At 41.8% G+C, this 20,825-nt stretch overlaps 1 protein-coding gene across 1 annotated transcript in view; it reads right to left on the reverse strand.

The window, feature by feature from the left end:
- Nucleotides 1-20,124, reverse strand: part of rev3l (REV3 like, DNA directed polymerase zeta catalytic subunit) — an 86,851-nt gene extending 66,727 nt beyond the window's left edge. Inside the window, exon 1 of the mRNA XM_085247885.1 lies at nt 19,459-20,124. Coding sequence (XP_085104011.1) covers nt 19,459-19,597 — 139 coding nt within the window. The 5' untranslated portion in view covers nt 19,598-20,124. The remainder of the gene's footprint in view (nt 1-19,458) is intronic.
- Nucleotides 20,125-20,825: the final 701 nt, after the last annotated feature.

A 20,825-nucleotide genomic window follows, 5' to 3' on the forward strand; every position in this document is an offset into this window, starting at 1 on the left:
ATATGATCAGATTGCCCAGACCGGCCTTCCTGTCATTCATTTATGATATGATTCCTGTGTGCCTGGCCTGGCTGGTGAAAACAGAGCAGATGGAGGCAGCAGACTCCACAGATTTGGACTGGGTAACAGATGGATCAAAAGCAGGATGGACAACTTGAACAATGCCACAAAAAACAGGAGAATGATGGGCTTCTCTTCTGGCAATAAAGTCAAAATGTGCAATCTTTAAACAGCCATAATGTGTAGCATACAGGGACTGTGAATGAAATCCCCATCAAAGTAGACAAAGACTGAATGCCCAATTTATGTCAAGCTCTAAACAAGTGTGCATAACACAGTACTGAACGCCTACCCCACAATCCTGAAGGTGAAGTGAAGTCTAATTAGGTGATTACTACTTTTCTCCTCTATGCCTGTATGTGTTCAAATCTGTTTTTTATATGTATAAAAAGGAACTAGTTCACTTGATTGCAGAGTTGCCCAGCTGTAGTTCAATCCGGTCTTTAAGTCTGACATCATTAGCCGTGACTGGGCCCAAACTCCGCTGCAGGTCCCCAAGTCACACAATCACTGCGGCATCACTGAGAGTTAAAAACTGTCTAAATCCTTTCACCTGTAATAAAATGATCAGCGTTGCTGCTCTACCAGGTGTAACAATTAAGTTTACCACCCAGGCATCTATGAAAAACGAATTTATGAAATTTAACGGAGTTAGACGTTAGCAGGAAGTTAGCTCGCTAGATTCCATCTAAATATAATATAGCATGTTCTGACAGAGATTTCCAAAACAAATTAAGACGTACAGCTCTACTGCCATTTCCATAAATGAAGACAGGAAAGTAAACAGCAGTGACATTTGTAGGGTTACTGAAGTTTGGCTAACTGTTATGTAATGATGTGCTACGTGATCACTAGCGACACAGCTATGTTAGCATAATATTAACAGTGAAGCTGGATGAACGCTAACTTTTTTTCCCCATTCAATAAAAGTTAACGCAAGGGTTCCCGAAGGTTCGGGACAAATCCAATCGTATGGCAGGATACTGTAAACAGACCAAACTTCAGTCGGGAGAATAACTGAGATAATCCATCCACAATACGAGGTTAGTTATTAATATACTGCTGCATGGCCTGGGCTGGAATTACATCGTAAGGTTTTAAAAACTGAGCTTTAAAATGATTAGCGGTAATAAAAACCGAGAGAGGCCGACAGTGATCACTGACTGTTTTTAGGGGCTTGTTGAGATTAAATAGAACAAGATACAAAGCATTAAAACATGTAAAAAAAAACAAAACAAAAAAGCCTTATTAAACGAGTAGTTTGGGCCCGGAAGCAGGATTTATCACGTCATCACTTAAAGGCCGGATACAGTAAACTTGTGGGATACACCATCAGTGTGACATGTTTAAATTGGTCAGCTTGCTGAAGGTTGACAGCAGCCGTCCCACTTTCTGTCCCGGTGAGGGCTAGGGCTGCCACAAACGATTATTTTGATAGTCGACTAGTCACCGATTATTTATGCGATTAGTCGACTAATCAGATCATCATCCACTGGATGTAAAACTACAGCTTATTGCACCAGCAGCATCTGCTCTTATATAACTATCATTAGCTTACAGCTTTAAGCTTTTAAGGTGCTAACTAAAAATAAAGACAAGATGATAGTTTATTCAATTTTAATGAAATTTGCAGATTGTTTCGGTGAAGTTTAATAAACTCCTTGCTATCTAAAATATAACAGGACAACGGAGTATATTCTCCAGCATCTCACACTTCTGATAATCAGCTGTCTGCTTGACGTTTATTCAGCTGTGTAAAAACTATAACTTTAATCTCAGACAAACCGATTTACTCAGGAACAAATAAAATACTAAAAAAAAAAAAAAAAAAAAAAAAAAAAAGCCAAACAACAACATTTTTAATTTATCTAAGTGACTCATATATATTTAACCTGAGTAGTGAAAGACGGCGGTGGGTTTGAAAACAATTTGCCGGGAGTCCGGTGTTCTCACCGCACTAGTGACCTAGCCCCCGGCTAGCTATCGAGCTAGTGGGTAACAGACGTCTCCGAAAACGTCGGAGCGCTTTTGAAAATATGTGGTGTCCTGATAAACTGAGCCGATATTTGAGGTTTACACAGCTACATTCTCGGCTGAAAATATGTTAAACGTTTATTTTGTGACCCAGAAAGAATAATAAGAGTAATATTAAAACTAACTAGCTGCCGCCATTGTTGGAAACTGAGCTGGGCCGCGCTATGAATTCTGGGACACAGCTGCTTCTTCTTCTTCTTATTCGGGGTTTAACGGCAGCTGGCATCCTTGTACATGCAGTGCTGCCATCTTCTGTTTCAGTCCGTTATTACACTCTTAAATCCTGCTACTTATTCCTGCGTCTTTTGGGATCTTACAAAGCTTCAAACGACGCGTCGACTATTAAATCAGTCGTCGACGATTTTGATAGTCGACGTAATCGTGACTAGTCGACAAATCGTGGCAGCCCTAGTGAGGGCATAGTGTGTGAGTGTGTGTATTTATTGTGTACTACCTGTGAGGTCAGTACACAAACCGACACATGCCGTGGCTTGGCTGAGGCATGGGACTGGGACAGATACATGAAAATGTGTTTGGTGCATTGAGATGGGTTTTTACTCTGTGACAGCGATCTTTGACAGCCAAAGTGCATCATTCACATTAATCTATGGGAAGAGTATGTATGCGGCGAGTGAGACATGACCTGCATGAGAAGCACAGCGCGGTCTAATAAAAGGACGCAGGCTGATATCAAAACAGACATGACAGTTTGAAACTGTGGCTATGGGTCAGCACACTAGCCATTCCTCCCGTGCTTGAGGCTACCTTGACTCACTGCAGTTCACAGCTGATACATGTTGATGCTAAAAAAGAAAAATATCATCTCAGATCAGGTTTTCAGATGAACTTTCCAAATGTTGCCACAATCTCTATCTGTGCCATCTGAAAATCCTTAACTTCCTGGAATTATGTTTCACAGAAATATTCCACAGGCTCTTACACTAATAGCAGTGCACTTATGTTTTGCTGTCACAAAATCTAACAAAAAAAAAAAAAAAAAAAAAATCTGTGGCTTTGCAGCACTCAGTCTGGTACCAGCAAAGTACAAGCAAAACGAGTAATGAAGTTCAGTCCTAAGAAAGAGCGTGTGTGCTCAGTAGGGATGCCACGATTAGTCGACTAGTCACGATTATGTCAACTATCAAAATCGTCGACGACTGATTTAATAGTCGACGCGTCGTTTGAAGCTTTGTAAGATCACAAAAGACGCAGGAATAAGTAGTAGGATTTAAGAGTGTAATAACGGACTGAAACAGAAGATGGCAGCACTGCAAGTACAAGGATGCCAGCTGCCGTTAAACCCCGAAGAAGAAGAAGCTGTGTCCCAGAATTCTTAGCGCAGCCCAGCTCAGTTTACAACAATGGCGGCAGCTAGTTAGTTTTAATATTACTCTTATTATTCTTTCTGGGTCACAAAATAAACGTTTAACATATTTTCAGGCGAGAACGTAACTGTGTAAACCTGAAATATCTGCTCAGTTTATCAAGACACCACATATTTTCAAAAGCGCTCCGACGTTTTCAGAGACATCTGTTACCCACTAGCTCGATAGCTAGCCAGGGGCAAGGTTCACTAGAGCCCGTGAGAACATCGGACTCCCGGCAAATCATTTTCAAACCCACCGCTGTCTTTCACTGCTCAGGTTAAACATATATAAGTCACTTAGATAACTTACAAATGTTATTGTTTGGCTTTTTTAGTATTTTATTTGTTCCTGAGTAAATCGGTTTGGCTGAGATTAAAGTTATAGTTTTTACTAGAGATGGACTGATCCGATATTACGTATCGGTATCGGTCCGATACTGGCGTAAATTACTGGATCGGATATCGGAGAGAAATAAAAAAATGTAATCGATCCATTAAATATCAAAAAAAAGCACCTCACAAAACTTGCGAAACGGCGTAACTCGGCTCATAACCGTAGCACTCGGAGCAGTATGCCTCACGTGATAGAGCGGCTGTGTGCATTTGTAGCCTCGCTACCAATCCGGCATTTCATCTTCGAGGAAGTTATCCCAGAGAGAAGTAAAGCAAGTGTGTAAGTTCATCTCTGAATGTTTGTAAAGCATTCCCATGTTAAGCTTAACAATCGATATATGGAGCGACTGCCTCTTCTCTCTCTCTCTCTCTCGTGCTGGTACTTCAGTCGTGAAAATGCTTAATGATCAGCTGATCGGCTTTTCTGTCGCGAGTCCGTCTCTCTTCTTTGTTTTTTGCCCACTTTGCGCCAGAAAGAGGAAACCAGCAGCTGAACAACAGCAGCACGTTTAGGCTTGATAAGCTGTTGTTAGAATTTATTTAATATTACTTTCTACACCAGGATCCTTTTCTACGTAGCTGACGGCTGGTAACTGTGCAGGGGCGGATCTAGCAAAGTTTAGCCAGGGGGGCCAATAGGGCATTAACAGGGAAAAGGGGGCACAAAGACATACTTTTCTTTCTTATTCTCATTTAAAATGTCTAATAAATAAAAGCTTTTAGTAAATAATTATCTGAATCTTACACCCAAAGTTTTAATCTGATGTAAAATGTATAGAATTCCATTACTGTATATAGTAACTATTAAGTCCAATATACCCTAGTAAGCTATAGTACTTTTTCCTTTGGAAAGATACCATCTGTGCAGTCTGCAATTCTGTTGAAGAAAGATGTTGAATCTATTTAATTATTGTAGAAAAATATTTTTTTTCTGTGTGTTTTTTTCACACTGCATCAAATTAAAGTTGATTACGTTGATCAAGCATCATGAGGTGGAGGGTGGTTCCCTATTTTTTTTTTTTTTTTTTTTTTTGCTGGGAGTTTGCAACCCTATTAGTTAGGTTGCTTAATATTTCTGCTAAATACTCTTTAAAAATACCAGAATAGGGAGGATGGTGTAGGTTTAAGTTTATTAGATTGATCAGTGTTGCTGAACTGAAATATTTTGGGTGCAGTGTATTTTTATTTTTATTTTTTAAAACAGAATAGCTTTAGTGTTGTTGTTTATTTAAACTTGAGTATGAACTTATACAAAATGCAGCAAGACATTAAAAAAACGGTTTTATTAATTAAGAAACACACTATATCGGATTTGTATCGGCAGATATCCAAATTTATGATATCGGTATCGGACATAAAAAAGTGGAATCGTGCCATCTCTAGTTTTTACACAGCTGAATAAACATCAAGCAGACAACTCATTATCAGAAGTGTGAGATGCTCTAGAATATACTCCGGTGTCCCGTTATATTTTAGATATCAAGGAGTTTATTAAACTTCACCAAAACAATCTGCAAATTTCATTAAAATTTAAGAAACTATCATCTTGGCTTTATTTTTAGTTAGCACATACCGTGAACACTTAAAGCTGTAAGCTAATGATAGTTATATAAGAGCAGATGCTGCTGGTGCAATAAGCTGTACATTTTACATCCAATGGATGCATGATCTGAATAGTCGACTAATCGCAAAAATAATCGATGACTAGTCGACTATCAAAATAATCGTTTGTGGCAGCTTGTTACGTTCCCCTGAGGGGTCTAGGCGGCTAGAGCCGTAACACAGCCCTAGTGCTCAGTCAACTTTCCTGGGATAAAAGAAAAAGACGGGGGGGGGGGGATCAGTTCACGTCAAAGAGTTCACAGCCTGCATGTCTCTAGTCACCTGAGTCAGAGGAAGGGCAGCGAAGACATGAATCAGTAACAATCAATGTAGAGAGGAGGTCCATCGCAGAGAACAATGTGCAGAGAGATGCTTTTCTTGTGGCTCTTATGGAGCTTACTGTCAGAGCAATTGATAAAAATCAATTCCATTTATGACAGCTGACATACATCTGGTAAGGATCCACTGTTATTAAGAAATTAAAGCAAATAATACCAACAAAATAAACAACAAGCATGTCATAAATTATCAGAAACTGCCATGAGCAGGTGAAATGTCTGATACAAAAATTTACAAACATTTTAGAAAACCACTTGAAACTTTTAGAACTAATATGGATACAGCCGGAGGGCCGAGAGAGGCCAAAGAAAAACTAGAGTGTGGACAGAAACAGACAAGAGACAGAGAGAAAAACAGTGCAAAGAGAGTAAAAGTGAGAGTCAGAAGAAGAAAAAAAAAAAAAAAAAAAAAAAAAAGAGTAATCAGAAAGGGGGGTGCAAAGAGAAAAGAGCAGTCCATCCAGTGGGAGAGTAATTAGCAGGCTGAGAGTTTACAGGAAGAACCCTGTGAACTAGGACACTTTATTCCCACATATCCTCAGCTGAACTCCTCCTCAAAACAGAGAGAAAGGGAGGAGGGGAAAAAGCAGATCTCTTTGGCGAGAGCACTGTGCATAAATATGGGGAGCATGAGCGTAGGCCATGTAGGAGAAAGCACAGCCCTGGGGGAGGGCTGTGCTGGGATCAGGGAGCCCTGACTCCTGGAGCAAAACAAGAGGAGGAAGAGGAGGAGGGGGTGAAAATGTAGGAGCAGTATAGTGCAATTAGGCTGCACCAGCATGCAATGCTTAATAAAGAAAAAAAAGTTATGCAACAGAGGAGAATTGAAATCCAATTAAAACCTGGCTTCACTGCACACAATCAATCATAGAGCAGAGAATTTATATTTATTTTTCCACTCATGTTCCCTGTCAAAGCAGCTACCCCACACCCCACTTCCACAATGAGAGGTGCAAAAACTACAAGAAAAACTTTTATTCATCTGTTCTGTAGTCTTAACTAGACATGTGATGTTGATTACTGATACATATTTTGTATTTGACTCTTGCTTTTTGTTTTGGGTTTCTTTACGTAAAGCATGAAGTCCAAGTAAAGCCCACTGACCCCTCTCAATTAGCTCCTGCCAATTTAGATCTCCACCACTTTATGCTCAAGCAAGCGTGTGAGGCAACGAGATGAAAAGAGGAGGTGGCTGTTGAAGGGAGAGTGAGATTTAAAGTTGTGTGTGTGAAGGTTTGAGTTCCGGAGGACAATGGAAAGGGGATGGGAGAGTTAACAGGGTGAGAGAAAAGGCCAAACTTGCTCTGGTTGTAAACACTGCCTCCGTGTGTGAGGTGAAGCGGCTCTCCCTCAGCGCCACTCCAGGACAATCTGAGAGCAGAGAGAGAGGAGGTGGGAAGGACAGCGGGCAGAAATGAGAGGAAACGCTGATGTGATTCAGGCAGAGAGTGAAAACCCTCGAAATTAGGAGAGCACATCGAGGAAAACAAAAGAATGTAAGGGGCAGCAGTAGAGGGAGGAGGAGGAGAGCAAGAGGACGACAGAGAGTCAGGAACCATGACAAGTGGAGGGGAAATCCTCAGAGCGCCTGCAGCTATCAGGACACACATGGAAAGATTTTTTTCTTTCTTTCTTTCTTTCTCTTTCTTTCTTTCTTTCTTTCTTTCTTTCTTTCTTTCTTTCTTTCACTCACTCACTCACTGGAGTTCTATGTGCATTCTCACATAGAACTCCACCAGGTGACGTTTAGAAAAGTTCAGACCTGTAGTAACTGTGAGGAAATGGCTTTATGGTGACAAGAAGGCTTCTGAACGCTGCACAGCAGTCTCTCTTCCTACTGACAGCCCAAAAGAATGTGATTCCTCCTAAACCAGTGTGTCACTTTTTGCTTTCCACAAAAGGTTGAACTAATTAGGATCGAGAACATTTAGAGATCTCATTCAGTATATTTTGGGACTTTAGACTACATCGCCACCTACCTTCTAAACACGTAAACGTAAAACGGCAAAGTGTTGTTCTAGAAACAAGTCTTGTTATTCAGCAGAAGTCATGTCAGGCACTTTGGCTACGTTCACACTGCAGGCGAAAGCGCATTAAATCCGACTTTTTTGACCCTATGCGACCCATATCCAATCATGGTATGACAGTTTGAACAGCACAAATCTATTTGATATTTTCAAATCCGACCTAAGTCACTTTCGTATGTGGTGCTGAATCCGATACATATCTGATGTTTTAGAAAGCGACTGCTGTTAGAATGGTCATTGAATCAGTCTTTTACGTCATTGACACAAGACAGACGCCAATTATCTGCGCCGGAGAAGACAAACGAGAAAGCATGGTGGCCATTGTTAAAGCACGGGCGTTTGCTGTCACATTTTATTTGTAGTCTGAAAAACCAGACAAAAAAAAAAAAAAAAAAAAAATCGGATTTGATCAAAAAAATCGGAATTGAGCATTAAAACCTGCAGTGTGAACATAGCCTTATTTGGACAATCGTTTCGAAACGTCCATTACCAAAACTCATGCACAGAACTGCAGGTCAAATCTCATTTAAAAATAAAAACCAACAGTTTCAGAAACGTCTGCTGACTCATGCAGGCTTTTTTCCCCGTTTTAAATTATATGCCTTTCACCATCTTTGCTGTTGTGGAGTTCGACCAAAGACTTCAGTGCAGGTTTCTTAAAATGCCGTGTCTCTCTTCTAACATTCTTGCTGTTAATCTTATTTGGGCTGTGGTCAGCTTATGCAGCTGAACACTGCAGCTGCACAACCCCTGTGTGTGTCCAGAGAGGCTCACTTATCAAAGGGCAGCAATCTCAAACCAGACAACTGAAATGATTTCCAAGCACTGCCTGCCCTTAAACCTCACTCATTTATATCCAGTGTAATGAATAGGGTGAAAAATGTATTGATTACTGAAGAAAAAGAAAAATTCAGACAGCGGATGAATTGAGGGCTGCACCAAGTCGTAGTATATGATCAATTTTGACTATTTTGAATGGTTTTAAACATGCAAAGCTACTTTAATAGACTAATAATAAAAATGTTGCAGCTGGATATGACGAGTTTAACAAAACAATAAAATATGAAAAGAAATCAAAATGAGACTCCATTTCAGGGAAATGGGAGAAATCCTATAAACAGTCGGATTACAGCGAGAACTGCAGAGAGATGCTACAGATTTCATAATGAGTCTGGGGAGAACTGGCTAGAGCCCAGTGGTTGCCACGGTGCTAGAGGATGCTGTTTGCGTGTGTCCAGAGCAGCTCGGTTATCAGAGGGCAGCAATCTCTCGCCAGACAACTGGAGTGATTTCCAAGCGCTGCTTGCCCTCCTTTTCTCAGCTCTGACGAAATTTGATATTCACAGCATGTCTTGCTCTTGCCACACATCACGAGAAGCAGGGACGGCAGCTCAGCTGCTGCATTGGGCGAGCAAGGCTCATAAATGCCTATTCTCTCTCTTTCCTCCCCTCTCTTCCTCTCAGCGCCATCCCCCTCTCCTCCCACTCGCTCGACATAACACAGGGACAGCCATAACGACACATGCAAACACACCAAATTGCAGCTGAGCTATTGCTATGATGGCAACAGATTACAGTCAGAGAACAGAGAGCAGGTCTAGACACAGTTCCTCGAGGAACAAAAGGTTTTAAGTTCTCAGATGGGAGGCTGTGTGTGTCTGCCACAAATGCAGAACCACCTCACAAACTGGAGACACTCAGCATGCACTTAGAAAGAGTTGATGACCAGTTAAACAACAGCAACCAGAATGTTGTCTAGTCACACAGAGACAGGGCTCAGTCACATTGCAAACACACATGCCCTTACATATATACATACAAGCTAGGCTATTTTTAGAGCTTGGCTTGCAAAACGTCCCTCCCCCCTCCCCTTTTTAATAAGCCTGCCCTCAAAATGACTGTACAGTGCTATGGAATTAAAAATTGATCAAAAAGAACCCTTTCAGTTGGAGCTGTGCAGTTGTGTATGAAAAAGACTGCAAGACTGGTTTTTGTTTTTGTTTGCTCAGTGTTGTTTGTTCAGTGAGTGGCCACCAGTGGATGGATATCAGCTGAATAGATAAAGCTGCATTAAGTCGTAGCATTTGCACATTTCACAGAACCGTTTTTATATATGTAAACACAAGAATTAATTCACATTAGCTAACTGAATGGCTCAAGGTTTTGCCTTAAAATTTCCTGGTGTTTAAGATCAGGGTAAACTTGGTCTTGTCTGTCGGCACATAAGAGTGGCTGTAAAAAACAAACAAACAAAAAAGCCCAAATGTACAAACTCTAAATCTGTTGGAAACACTGAATTGAATCCAGTCTGAGTTGTATAAAAACTAGCATCAACCAAAACAACACAATTAGCTTACTGACATTGCAGAAGAATTTAGTTGTTTATATCCTTCCATCCCATCTCACTGGACCCGATCTAGGACTCTTGGCAGAGAAGTATACTGCATTACGTGATCCCAAAGCCAAACTATAATTCAATTACTACAGACAAACAGACAATAAAAAAAAATCCTGTAAATTCTATCACTGAACAGAAGGTGTAATAAGAAAGCTTACACGCTGAAGCAACAGGAGGCTACTCCACCCCGAGCTGCAGATATACCCATCGCTACTGGTACAAACTTATCTGCTTTATTTGACTTTGTAAGTGCACGTGCGTACACCCAACCAACACACACATACGCACGCCTCATTAATATCAATGCTGAATGGCATAGCATGGTAGGTTCAAAGCATTCCTCCCTCCCCCCACCAGCAGTGATTCAAGCTTTCTTCGGCCTGCCAAATTCTTTCACTCTTTTTCAACAAGGTCTTAATCTGCCTTGAAATGCTGCAGAGTTCTCTTGCAGTAGTGCCAGTGGCCCTGAGGGAACACAGAGTGGGAAGTCTCCCACTCTCACAGGCTGGGTGCACAAAGCAGGGCCCACCCTCTCTCTCCCTCCCCTCCTTTGAGGGGACAATGGTGCAGGGAAAGAGGAAGAGACCGACGCTGAACCGAGGGCCTAAAATGACCCAACAACACGTGCCAACGTGGTCCCTTTTCAGACCACACAGAACCACATTAAAGAAACGACCTGCTTTGAAAAAGAAGACATGGTGCCATACTGAAGAACTTGCCCTTCTTTTGCACTTTACATTAAATGTTGTTTTTTCTTTCTCCATAGAGCCAAACTGAGAGGCGACGACTGCCTGTGAGCCTACCTCTCCTGCCTCTCTAGTAGGTATCCATCTCGTCACAGAGCTAAATCACATTACCTCGCTGGCAAAGCCATCTGGCAGCTTGTGCAGCTACAGAAAAACAACAACAGCAGCACCACCAAGGCCTCGCACTGTCACAGCCTGCGTGCCCTACTGACTTGGAAAACAGACAGGCCGAGTGTTCTGATAAGAAATCAGATTGAAGAAAAAAATTGCTAAAACACCTTTACAGAGAGCACAACAAACAGGGAAATGCACAGAAAGACATTTTTACTTGGTGCTGACTGCTTGCCTTTACAATTTTAACAATCTGTGCTGCAGATGTGCTAATATTCTATAACTTACAAAAATCAAACATGAGACAATTGGAATAAAGTGATTACTTCTTAGCTTTCCTTATTGCTAAGAAGCCATCTTTTTGGCTTGTATAAATCATACATGGGTCTCCCCCGACATAACAGCAAGCTTCCTGCAATTTAGAAGCACATTATCTTTCCATATCTCTCTTTTAGTTGAATTACAGAGAACCTCCTTAAAACGTTGCTCAAATAATGCATGCTGTAATGGTACAGCCCTTGTCAGGAATGTTAGAAGGCAGTCAACATGTGTGTATTCCATCTGTGTTAACTTTGGCAGTGCTGCTGGCTTCACTGGTTAGAGAATGAGAGGAGACAGCAAAACAAAGCTTTCCAAGTGCTTACTGTACTGCTGCATACATGTCTGTGGGAATGACACTGAGTTACAGTGGCAGCCGAGCAGGTGCTTTAAACTCACCGTGAAGGAGCACACGCTGAAGATAGATTCTTTTCAGTGGATCGATGCAGCATTGTGAAAAGAATATTAGGGGGAGGGGTGGCAGGGTCAGACTTGAACAATAGGAACTACAGTACTGATCTAACCTGTGGGGCGAAAAAGAGATATCCAGCAGCTCTGGGTGTTAATGTAAAGTCACCTCTACTACCTCAGCATGAATCGAGGTGAAAGGGAACAGAATGTGTTGGGGACAAAGTATGCTGCAGTGTCAGGCTTGTGCCCTCGACAGTGATGAGTTCGGTTACCCACAGAGAAGCCGGAGGGAGCTATTACAGCCATCAATCAGGTTGTCGCAGCAGCAGCAACAGCAGCAAGGACACTGAGGGAGCCTCTGTACACTCACAGCTCCTTCAAGACAAAAGCAGACCAAGCTGAGGAAACCCCTCATCCAGATCCTCACCAACTGAACCACTCACTGCAAGTCACACCTCGACTTTCTCTTCTCCATATTCCCTGTCTTGTTGCTCTACTGTCCTGCCAATCAAGGCACAAAAACCACCGCCTGTCACCGTGTAGTCACGACTGACTGCGGCTGGTTACTACAACTACTCTGATAATCTTTGTCGAGTTCCAAGTACACTGCAAAGAATTTCAACCCCAGGGGCATTTCAGATGTTTACTACTCTGAAGTGAATGCTTGGAACTTTCTTTGGTTAATTAAGTTGCATGAATTGTATTTGTTTAGTGTTTTCTGGAATCACATAGAAATTAAAGGCTGACACAGCATCGTGGTCGTGTTACATTCATAACCATAAAACAGTTATTTTGGTCAATTTAATGTGTGAGCCATATGCTGGATTAGATGCGGTGCCTTCCACTTATTGAGCATTTTAAAAAAATTAAAAGGATCTGGAAAATTGCCAAATGTGAATTACACTCGAGCAGTAACACATCACAAAGTTGAATGACTTCATCACCTCTGGCTAGATGTTCCTCATTAGCTGCATCTATCCAGCCTTTCTGTCTGTATTCCACCACAAAGACCAGCTGTGGTACTCTGGCATTCAGACAGAGACAAACTCTCCTCCGTATCCATATGTGACGCTCACAGGCCTATGTGAACTGGAGTCAGAGGGCTGTGCGATATGACGAAAATCTTATATCCCGATAACGATATAAATAACAAAAATTTAACATTTTCTGTAAAATCTGTGAATCTCAGGCACCTCGTCTTGAGTGAAGCGTTTCCAGCTGGGCGTCGTGTACCTGGAGTCGAGTGTTTTAACCAATGCATGAAACTATACATTTTTAGACATAAGTTGTAACAGCCGCCGTTTTCTTTGTGAGTATTTATAACACGGCGTGATGCAGGGAAAAGCCTGTTCTAATGTTTGAGTCTAAGGTTTATTTTTTAGCACATGACGGCTCTTTTTTGCTTCTCATCCATAAATACTCCGCATACTCTTTCACGTGATTCAGTTTATTTTGAAAAATCCCAACAGGATCTTGAGCTTTATTGTGAAAGGTTTATGTGGAAAATAAACAAGCGGACACGCGATGGTTTTACCGTCGTTGTTGCTAATGACAACGCATAAAAACAACCGCCTGCCCGTCCATATTTTGGTTATATTAAATACAAGAGAAAGAGAGAACTTTAAGAAATTAATATAGCCACTACAGTGACCATCAAAACGATGAAAAAAAAAAAATATTGCCATAAACAGTTTATTTTGCGACACCACGAATTAAACGATAGATGTTTTTATATCGTCATCAGATATATATTGTTATATCGAACAGCCTTAACTTTGCCTGTTTACTTATTAAAGCTCTTCATCGTGGCTCCCCTGGCTGCTGGTTAAGTCCCTCTGAAACCAGACAGCACACCCCAGAGAGGATGTCAGTAGGCCGCTTCAATGGAGATGTTACAAAAATGGTAGTACTACCAGCAGACCATGAGTACAGAGCGACTGCTAGTGTGGTGACTTGCCTCTAGAGTGAACTGGAAATGTGCTACAACTAATGTGCATGTGCACTAGGGCTGCCACGATTTGTCGACTAGTCACGATTACGTCGACTATCAAAATCGTCGACGACTGATTTAATAGTCGACGCGTCGTTTGAAACTTTGTACGATCACAAAAGACGCAGGAATAAGTGGCAGGATTTAAGCGTGTAATAACGGACTGAAACAGAAGATGGCAGCATTGCATGTACAAGGATGTCAGCTACCGTTAAACCCCGAAGAAGAAGAAGAAGAAGCAGCTGTGTCCCAGAATTCATAGCACGGCCCAGCGCAGCTTCCAACAATGGCGGCAGCTAGTTAGTTTTAATGTTACTCTTATTATTCTTTCTGGGTCACAAAATAAACGTTTAACATATTTTCAGGCGAGAATGTAGCTGTGTAAACTTCAAATATCTGCTCAGTTTATCAGGACACCACATATTTTCAAAAGCGCTCCGACGTTTTCGGAGACGTCTGTTACCCACTAGCTCGTTAGCGAGCCGGGGGCTAGGCTCACTAGCGCCGTGAGAACACCGGACTCCCCGCAAATCGTTTTCAAACCCACCGCCGTCTTTCACTACTCAGGTTAAATATATATGAGTCACTTAGATAACTTAAAATGTTATTGTTTGGCTTTTTTTTTTAGTATTTTATTTGTTCCTGAGTAAATCAGTTTGTCTGAGATTAAAGTTATAGTTTTTACACAGCTGAATAAACGTCAAGTAGACAGCTGATTATCAGAAGTGTGAGATGCTCCCTAGCAGTGAGTTAAGAGTGAAAAGCCAATGAAACAAACACAGGAGGCTGGGCTTTATCACTTCATATCAAGGGCAGGCATGGAGCAAATCTTTGGAAACAGTCACATTCACTTCAATAAAGAATGACAGGGGGGGGGGAGTCCTGAGTATTGTGATTATGAAGTCAATGTTGTGGAAACATTTGACGTCAGATACGCGATCAGAAGAGTCAATAAGTCAAACCAAAATATATAACTTCTAAAAGCATTAGTCATTAGGGGTGGGGGAAAAAATCGATACTGTGTAGTATCGTGATATTTTGTTTGCTAATAATGTATCGATACAGGGACAGCAGAAATCGATATTTTGTTACAAAAAAAGTTTTTGTGGACTGGAACTCTGACTTCAGAGCATGTTGATCCTTTTTCTGAGCAAGAATCCTGACATTCCTTCACTGTCCAAATGTGTTTAACTTGTTTTTTGGCAGCAATAAACATGACAGTTTACTTATTTTAATTTAAGACATGTTTTATTTTAATTAAGTTTAAAACTTTTTTATTTAATGTAAAATTATATTTTATTTTAATTTACTTTCAAGTTCTTCAGTTGCTGAATGGGCTGCATAGTTTTCATAAATTGCATAGTTCAGAATAGCTATAATTGTACCAGATGGTTGCATTCAGTTAAGTTGGACTAGACTGTAATACAAACCGTTCAGTTTGTCAACAATAAAACTGATTGAAATGAGAGAAAGACTGAGTGTGAGACTTTGATATTAGATAAAATGAATATTGATAAAGTTTACCTTTATGTACAGAATCTGAATATCGCAAAATATTTAAAAAATTGCAATAATATCGTATCGTGGGATGTATGGTGATTCCCACCTCTATTAGTCATACAGGATTTATAGATTAAAAATAATAACATACCTTTTTCTTAAAACATTAAGTCACTGTACATGCTCTCCAAACATACTGGTAAAAAGTAACTGCCAGTACTGCTAAAAAAAAAAACAAAACCAAAAAACCCAAACACCTCCTTTGTCCTCTGCATGTAGAACATCAAGTATTTAATTGATTTTCAAATGAACAGTAACTCTGTGTCCCCACATCGAAAATACTCTAAAATGTTTCTTCCTCTATTGAAGATTCAAAAAAACCCTGACAAGAAGCCGGGCCTCATCTGAAGGGAAGGAAGAAAAAAAAAAAAACATCACAGGAGGAGGATTAGTGCAGAGCAGCCTTCGGTCTTCTTTTGTGTTTCTACTCTATCACTATGGTAAACCTGCACTTAAACTTAAACAAAAGTGTAAAATCAGTGGGGGAAAAGAACGAAAGGCAACTCCAGAGAAAACCTGTCAACAACTAAACATCTTAATCATACGATAAGTGAACCCTGGTTCGACAGAAAGACAGGAGAGTAAACAGTAAAGGGAACAATGACCTTCTGTTTAATGAGCCAGTCTCCTTTCTAGTCTGCCTATTATCCTATTAATGGATCAGGAGGAATTCCTTCAGATGGTATTAAGGGTTCCCCTGGAGAGTGCTAAACCTGGGAAGGAAAGGGCCAGAGTAGAAAAAGAGGCCCTCATTTTTACCACCCTCTGGGCTTCAATGCTTGGCCCTCTCATTCAGGTCAATTGGTCATGCACTTTCTCCCCCTCTCCGCTCTCATGCGTACCCAACAAACACTCTAGTGTACACATCCAAGCGATGAACCAAAACAGCGTGCCTCCTGTTGCCACGAGGACCAGGCCCCGTCAGCGTATCTAGATCTAGCTTGTCAGCTTCAAGCCTGGAGATGCATGCCCTTAAAAGGTTTCCGGCACCTCAACAGCACCAATAACTTTTATAACGAAAGGATTCCTTGTATTGTCTTCCTCTTGAGCTAAACCAAAGATGGGCATGCATGTACAGTATGTGTGCTGCAGAGGCAGGACAGTCTCTGAATGCTAACAAAGAGTGGGGAGGGGGAAAAAAGCAGGAAACTTGGCATCAAATTACACAGTGGGAGTGTGCGTTGCTTAGGTCAGGGAAGGACAGGAAATATGAGGCCTGGGGTTGTGGAAAGAGCCACGTGGTGTGGATGCGCTGTTGACCGCTTACACCAGAGTAAACACGCTAATGATAAAGGCACATGAACAGTCTGAGGAGTCAACGCAATGAAACCATAAAAGGCAAAGTGAAATCTGAAGAAGAAAAAAAAAAAACTTTCTAGTAGGTGTGGCTTGTTTCTAAGCTGCAGGAAAGGAAGAAAGAAAGAGATCCCTCTCCACTTCAATGCTTTCCAGATGGTGATGTAATTTTAAATCTGAAAATGTGGCCACACAACTGATACATAAACTGAACGAGAGAGGGATCCGACTATGAGAATCTGCAGGGCATCGACCGCAATGCACAGACTGCAGACAAGATACTCTGTCATTACTGCAAGTGGAAACAACACAGAGCCCGATATTCAAACTGCAGATACAACACGCACAGCAGAGAAACGAGGCTTGTTCGTGTGCTGCTGAACCTGTAAGGACTCAATCAATGAAAGCTCTTAATGCTCCACTGGGATCCTCGCTTTTGTTTCACTGCTGCATACTCAAGAATGTTAACCAATCAGATAGGATCAGAGGCATAGGCATTTAGACAAGTGTGTTGGCAAACACACGTGGGTCAAACCAACCGTATCGACAAACCATCATTGTTATGACAATTATGTAGCTGGCTCTTTTTCACTGCAGACATTTGTGCATGTCAGAGCAGGAAAAACACAAGTGGAATGTGGCTGGATATTATTCAGCTGAGTGACCTGCACCAGTGCACTTGTGTTTGCTACAGGTTTTTTAGCAAATAAGAAAAAAAGAAAAAAAAAACTGTACCATTTAGTTGTTTTAGTGTACACCTCCCTTCAGATGCATACTTTTGCACACGTGTGTAGCCTCCTAAATCTTCCAACACCAAAAACATTAATATATTAGTTACTGTCAACCACATTTTATTAAGAGGCCATCAAATTATGATGACTTCTTACAGCCCAAGGTAACAAAGACTTATCTGACAGGAAGCCTAGATTATGCGGTTCACTATCACAGTTCATATCAAACAGAAAGGGGAAATAAAATTGTTTGACAAAAAAATGTTTAAAAATTACTTAAATGAACCATTAACGTTCAAACAATGGATCTGCTTATCACTATCATTACTACTACTACACTTTGAGACGAGAAAAAGGTATTAATTAATAACATACAGAGAACAGCCACAACAACTGCTTTGACTTTGTGCCACTAAAATAGCTCTTCCCTCCATAACGTACACAAGATGTCTGGGTGTCAGGCACTGAAACATTGGAAGCAAATTTTCTGGATTCTGTGGTTTGCTACGCGTAGAACATCCATGGAACGGGCTTGTTCTCTGGTGGAAGTTGATTTGGATAAGGATTTGGGGAGTTCAGGGGCCGGGTCAACACACTGGTCTCTTCATGTTTGTTGTGCAGATAACTGTCCTGCTGGAGGATACCACTGGTGGATAGAAGTCACATTATCTGAGGCAAGTTGGGTGGTAAAAATCAAACTACCGTCCACATGACTGGCAGGATGCAGGGTTTCCCAGCAAAACAATGAATGTTATCCACACCACCAGTCACTTCAGGTTTTAATATTGGACCTTATCATTCACACTAAAATTCACCTAACAAGCCATCACTGCAGTTTCTGGGTCTGTATACTCAATTTGCATGAGAAGCAATGCATGTGAATGTGCAGACCTGAACACAAACAGGGCCAAACCACAGCAGACACCTTCCTCACCATGACCCGCTGTTCCCCCCCCCCCCCCCCCCCCCCCCCCGTTGTAAAGCCTTTAATCCTCACTGAGGGCACATCCTGCTGGACGCTGCTCCAGGTCATCCTGCGACCCAGGAGCACTGATTGGGCGAGGGGGCAAGTGTAACTCACCATTTCCCCCCCACTGGGGACAAACCTTGCTAAGAATATCTATAGTCACTACACTGCAATGTGTCTTCACCCATCAAACAAGGTTGAAAAGAGGGCACAGTGATTGCCGGAGGATTTGGCACAGGTTGCTAATGCTATGCCATTGTACAGGAAAACCATTCTTTTGTTTTGTGGGGATTAAAGTGGCCAGAATGCCTGGCTGTAATGGCTTTACCGAAGAGCAGGGCATGTGGCACAGTTCAGAAAAAACACACATCTACAATAAATATCTGCAACACATTTGTCCTGTATATTTTATCTAAAGCAGCACCTGCAAGCCACGATAGTTACTCCACATACTGTAGGGGTCTTGTCCAGGCTTGTAGCGCTGAACATTACACACTCACACAATGCATGTTCCGTTTTGTATACAATGACAACCTCTGTTGTCAAGGCTATCAATGTAAAGTCACGACTGCCCTGCTTTATCAACACATGATACAGTAATTATTCTATACATTTTTCTTCCACCATATAATACTGTCACCCATTTTACAGTTAGGCAACAAAATGGTGTTATCCTTTCAACCCCCCCAATAAAATAAATAAATATATATATCTGCATGCCAGCCACACTCCACAGGTTGCCATAAATACAATAAAAGCATCGCAGGGGAAAGGTACCAGTTTCCCTGAATGCCACATGTGGCAGACAGAGACACAAGGTGTCCGCCACCGCACCACGATGGAGCGAAAACAAAGCACAGCGGAGGGCTCCCACTGCTGCAACAGGGCTGCATGCCGCGTTGGTAAAACGTGTCAACACCCTACAACATCTTCCTGTCACATACATAAAACACCCGTTAGGTTTCCTCGGAACAATACAGCGCGGATGTGTTTGTGCGCGCGTGTCCAAACAGCAGCAGCAGCGAAGGCAACAAACCTGTGACACGCCGCGTGCAGCAAGCTTTAGCTTACTGAAGAGTCAACGAGAATAAAACACAGGACAAGGCTAACCTGCTGGTGTTGCTCCAAATATCCGCACCACCGGCACTTTCTTCACATCGCTCTCCCTGAATTCAGAATAGCAGACGTCCAGGTCTTTAATGGGACTTGTCAGGTAGTAGTCTGCGGTGACGATTCGTACAGCAAACATGACTGCCGCGTCCGTCAAATAAGCCAAAAAACTTTAGCTGCTAGGAGTCCACAAGATGCAGGGACCACGGTGGCCAGTCGATACCAGCCGAAGACTGCTGCTGTCACGGCGGTAACACAACGGCAGAGCGGAGGTAAAGCCCAGTTGTGTCCCATGGAAGAAGGGAAAAAAAGAAGAACGGGAAAAAACGCGAACAAAGATTCCCGTTGGCTACAACGCTTCCCGAGGTGCCGTCGCCGTTAATGTCCAGCTGCAGCCACGGGGAGCTAAACTCGACGGTGGCGGGTTGTTAACAGGCGCTCCGCAGCTGTCAGCTTCATGTTTTTAGTAGTGATTGCGGCTGTCCCGTGATTTTAGCTATCTCTGTGGTGTTGTAAGCCAGGAGGACATTCCTTCCAGTATGTAACGTTATCTCTCGAAATCACCCCTCAGAACTAGTCCCAGCCAGTCCGCTTTTCTCAGGTAGACCCTCAGTCTTCCTCTTGCTCCCTCTTCTTCCATATCAGGCTAGCCCGCGTTAGCTAACCTTTCACAAAGCTACTCAAAATCCAAATAGTTGTACTTCCGTGTGCACACTTCAGAATAAAATGATTTTTGACTAGTCCAGCGCAGTGATACAAGACACTGGAGTGAGAACGACCATTTTATTTTGAAAGGCTCAGCCATGGCATACGTTGTTTATGGGCTACGTAACTGGGAGGCATATATACTTGGTTTTTTGGACCATCTCTCCGGCTAAGCGCATTAGGCCACAAAGCTGCATCTGTTTGGAAATTCCCATCATTCAAATAAGATTATTCCGCCAGCAGGAGACAGAATGTGCTATCCCTCAGCTTCTTAGTGTGTAATGGTTGCAGAAACCTTCAGGTTAGAACGTTTTATGTGGCGAGTTGTCCTAAAAATACCCTAAATACCCGAAATAAGCATGTCACAAATCAAATGCACGAAGTCACCGGTTCTATCCTGTTACATCCCGATTGGCATTTTTTTTTAAATAATATAAATATGAAAATAGACGCAATTTTTGCTAATACAGATCCAAGATTCAATATTTGTTTTTACAATATAAGTGACAGGAATTAATTTTTTTGAGCTCGCATTGTTAGGTGAAACCTTTCACCTAACACTGCAGAGTACTTAGCACCACAAACAAACATTGGCAAGAGCATTGTTATTATAGGTGTTATATCATTACACTGTGTAGGTATGTGTGAATTAGGGGAAAGGG

Source organism: Mchenga conophoros, linkage group LG15 (assembly GCF_057382185.1).
Source record: "Mchenga conophoros isolate Kocher_MC1m ecotype Shallow Benthic linkage group LG15, M_conophoros_male_GT1.1, whole genome shotgun sequence".
Classification (NCBI taxonomy): domain Eukaryota; kingdom Metazoa; phylum Chordata; class Actinopteri; order Cichliformes; family Cichlidae; genus Mchenga; species Mchenga conophoros.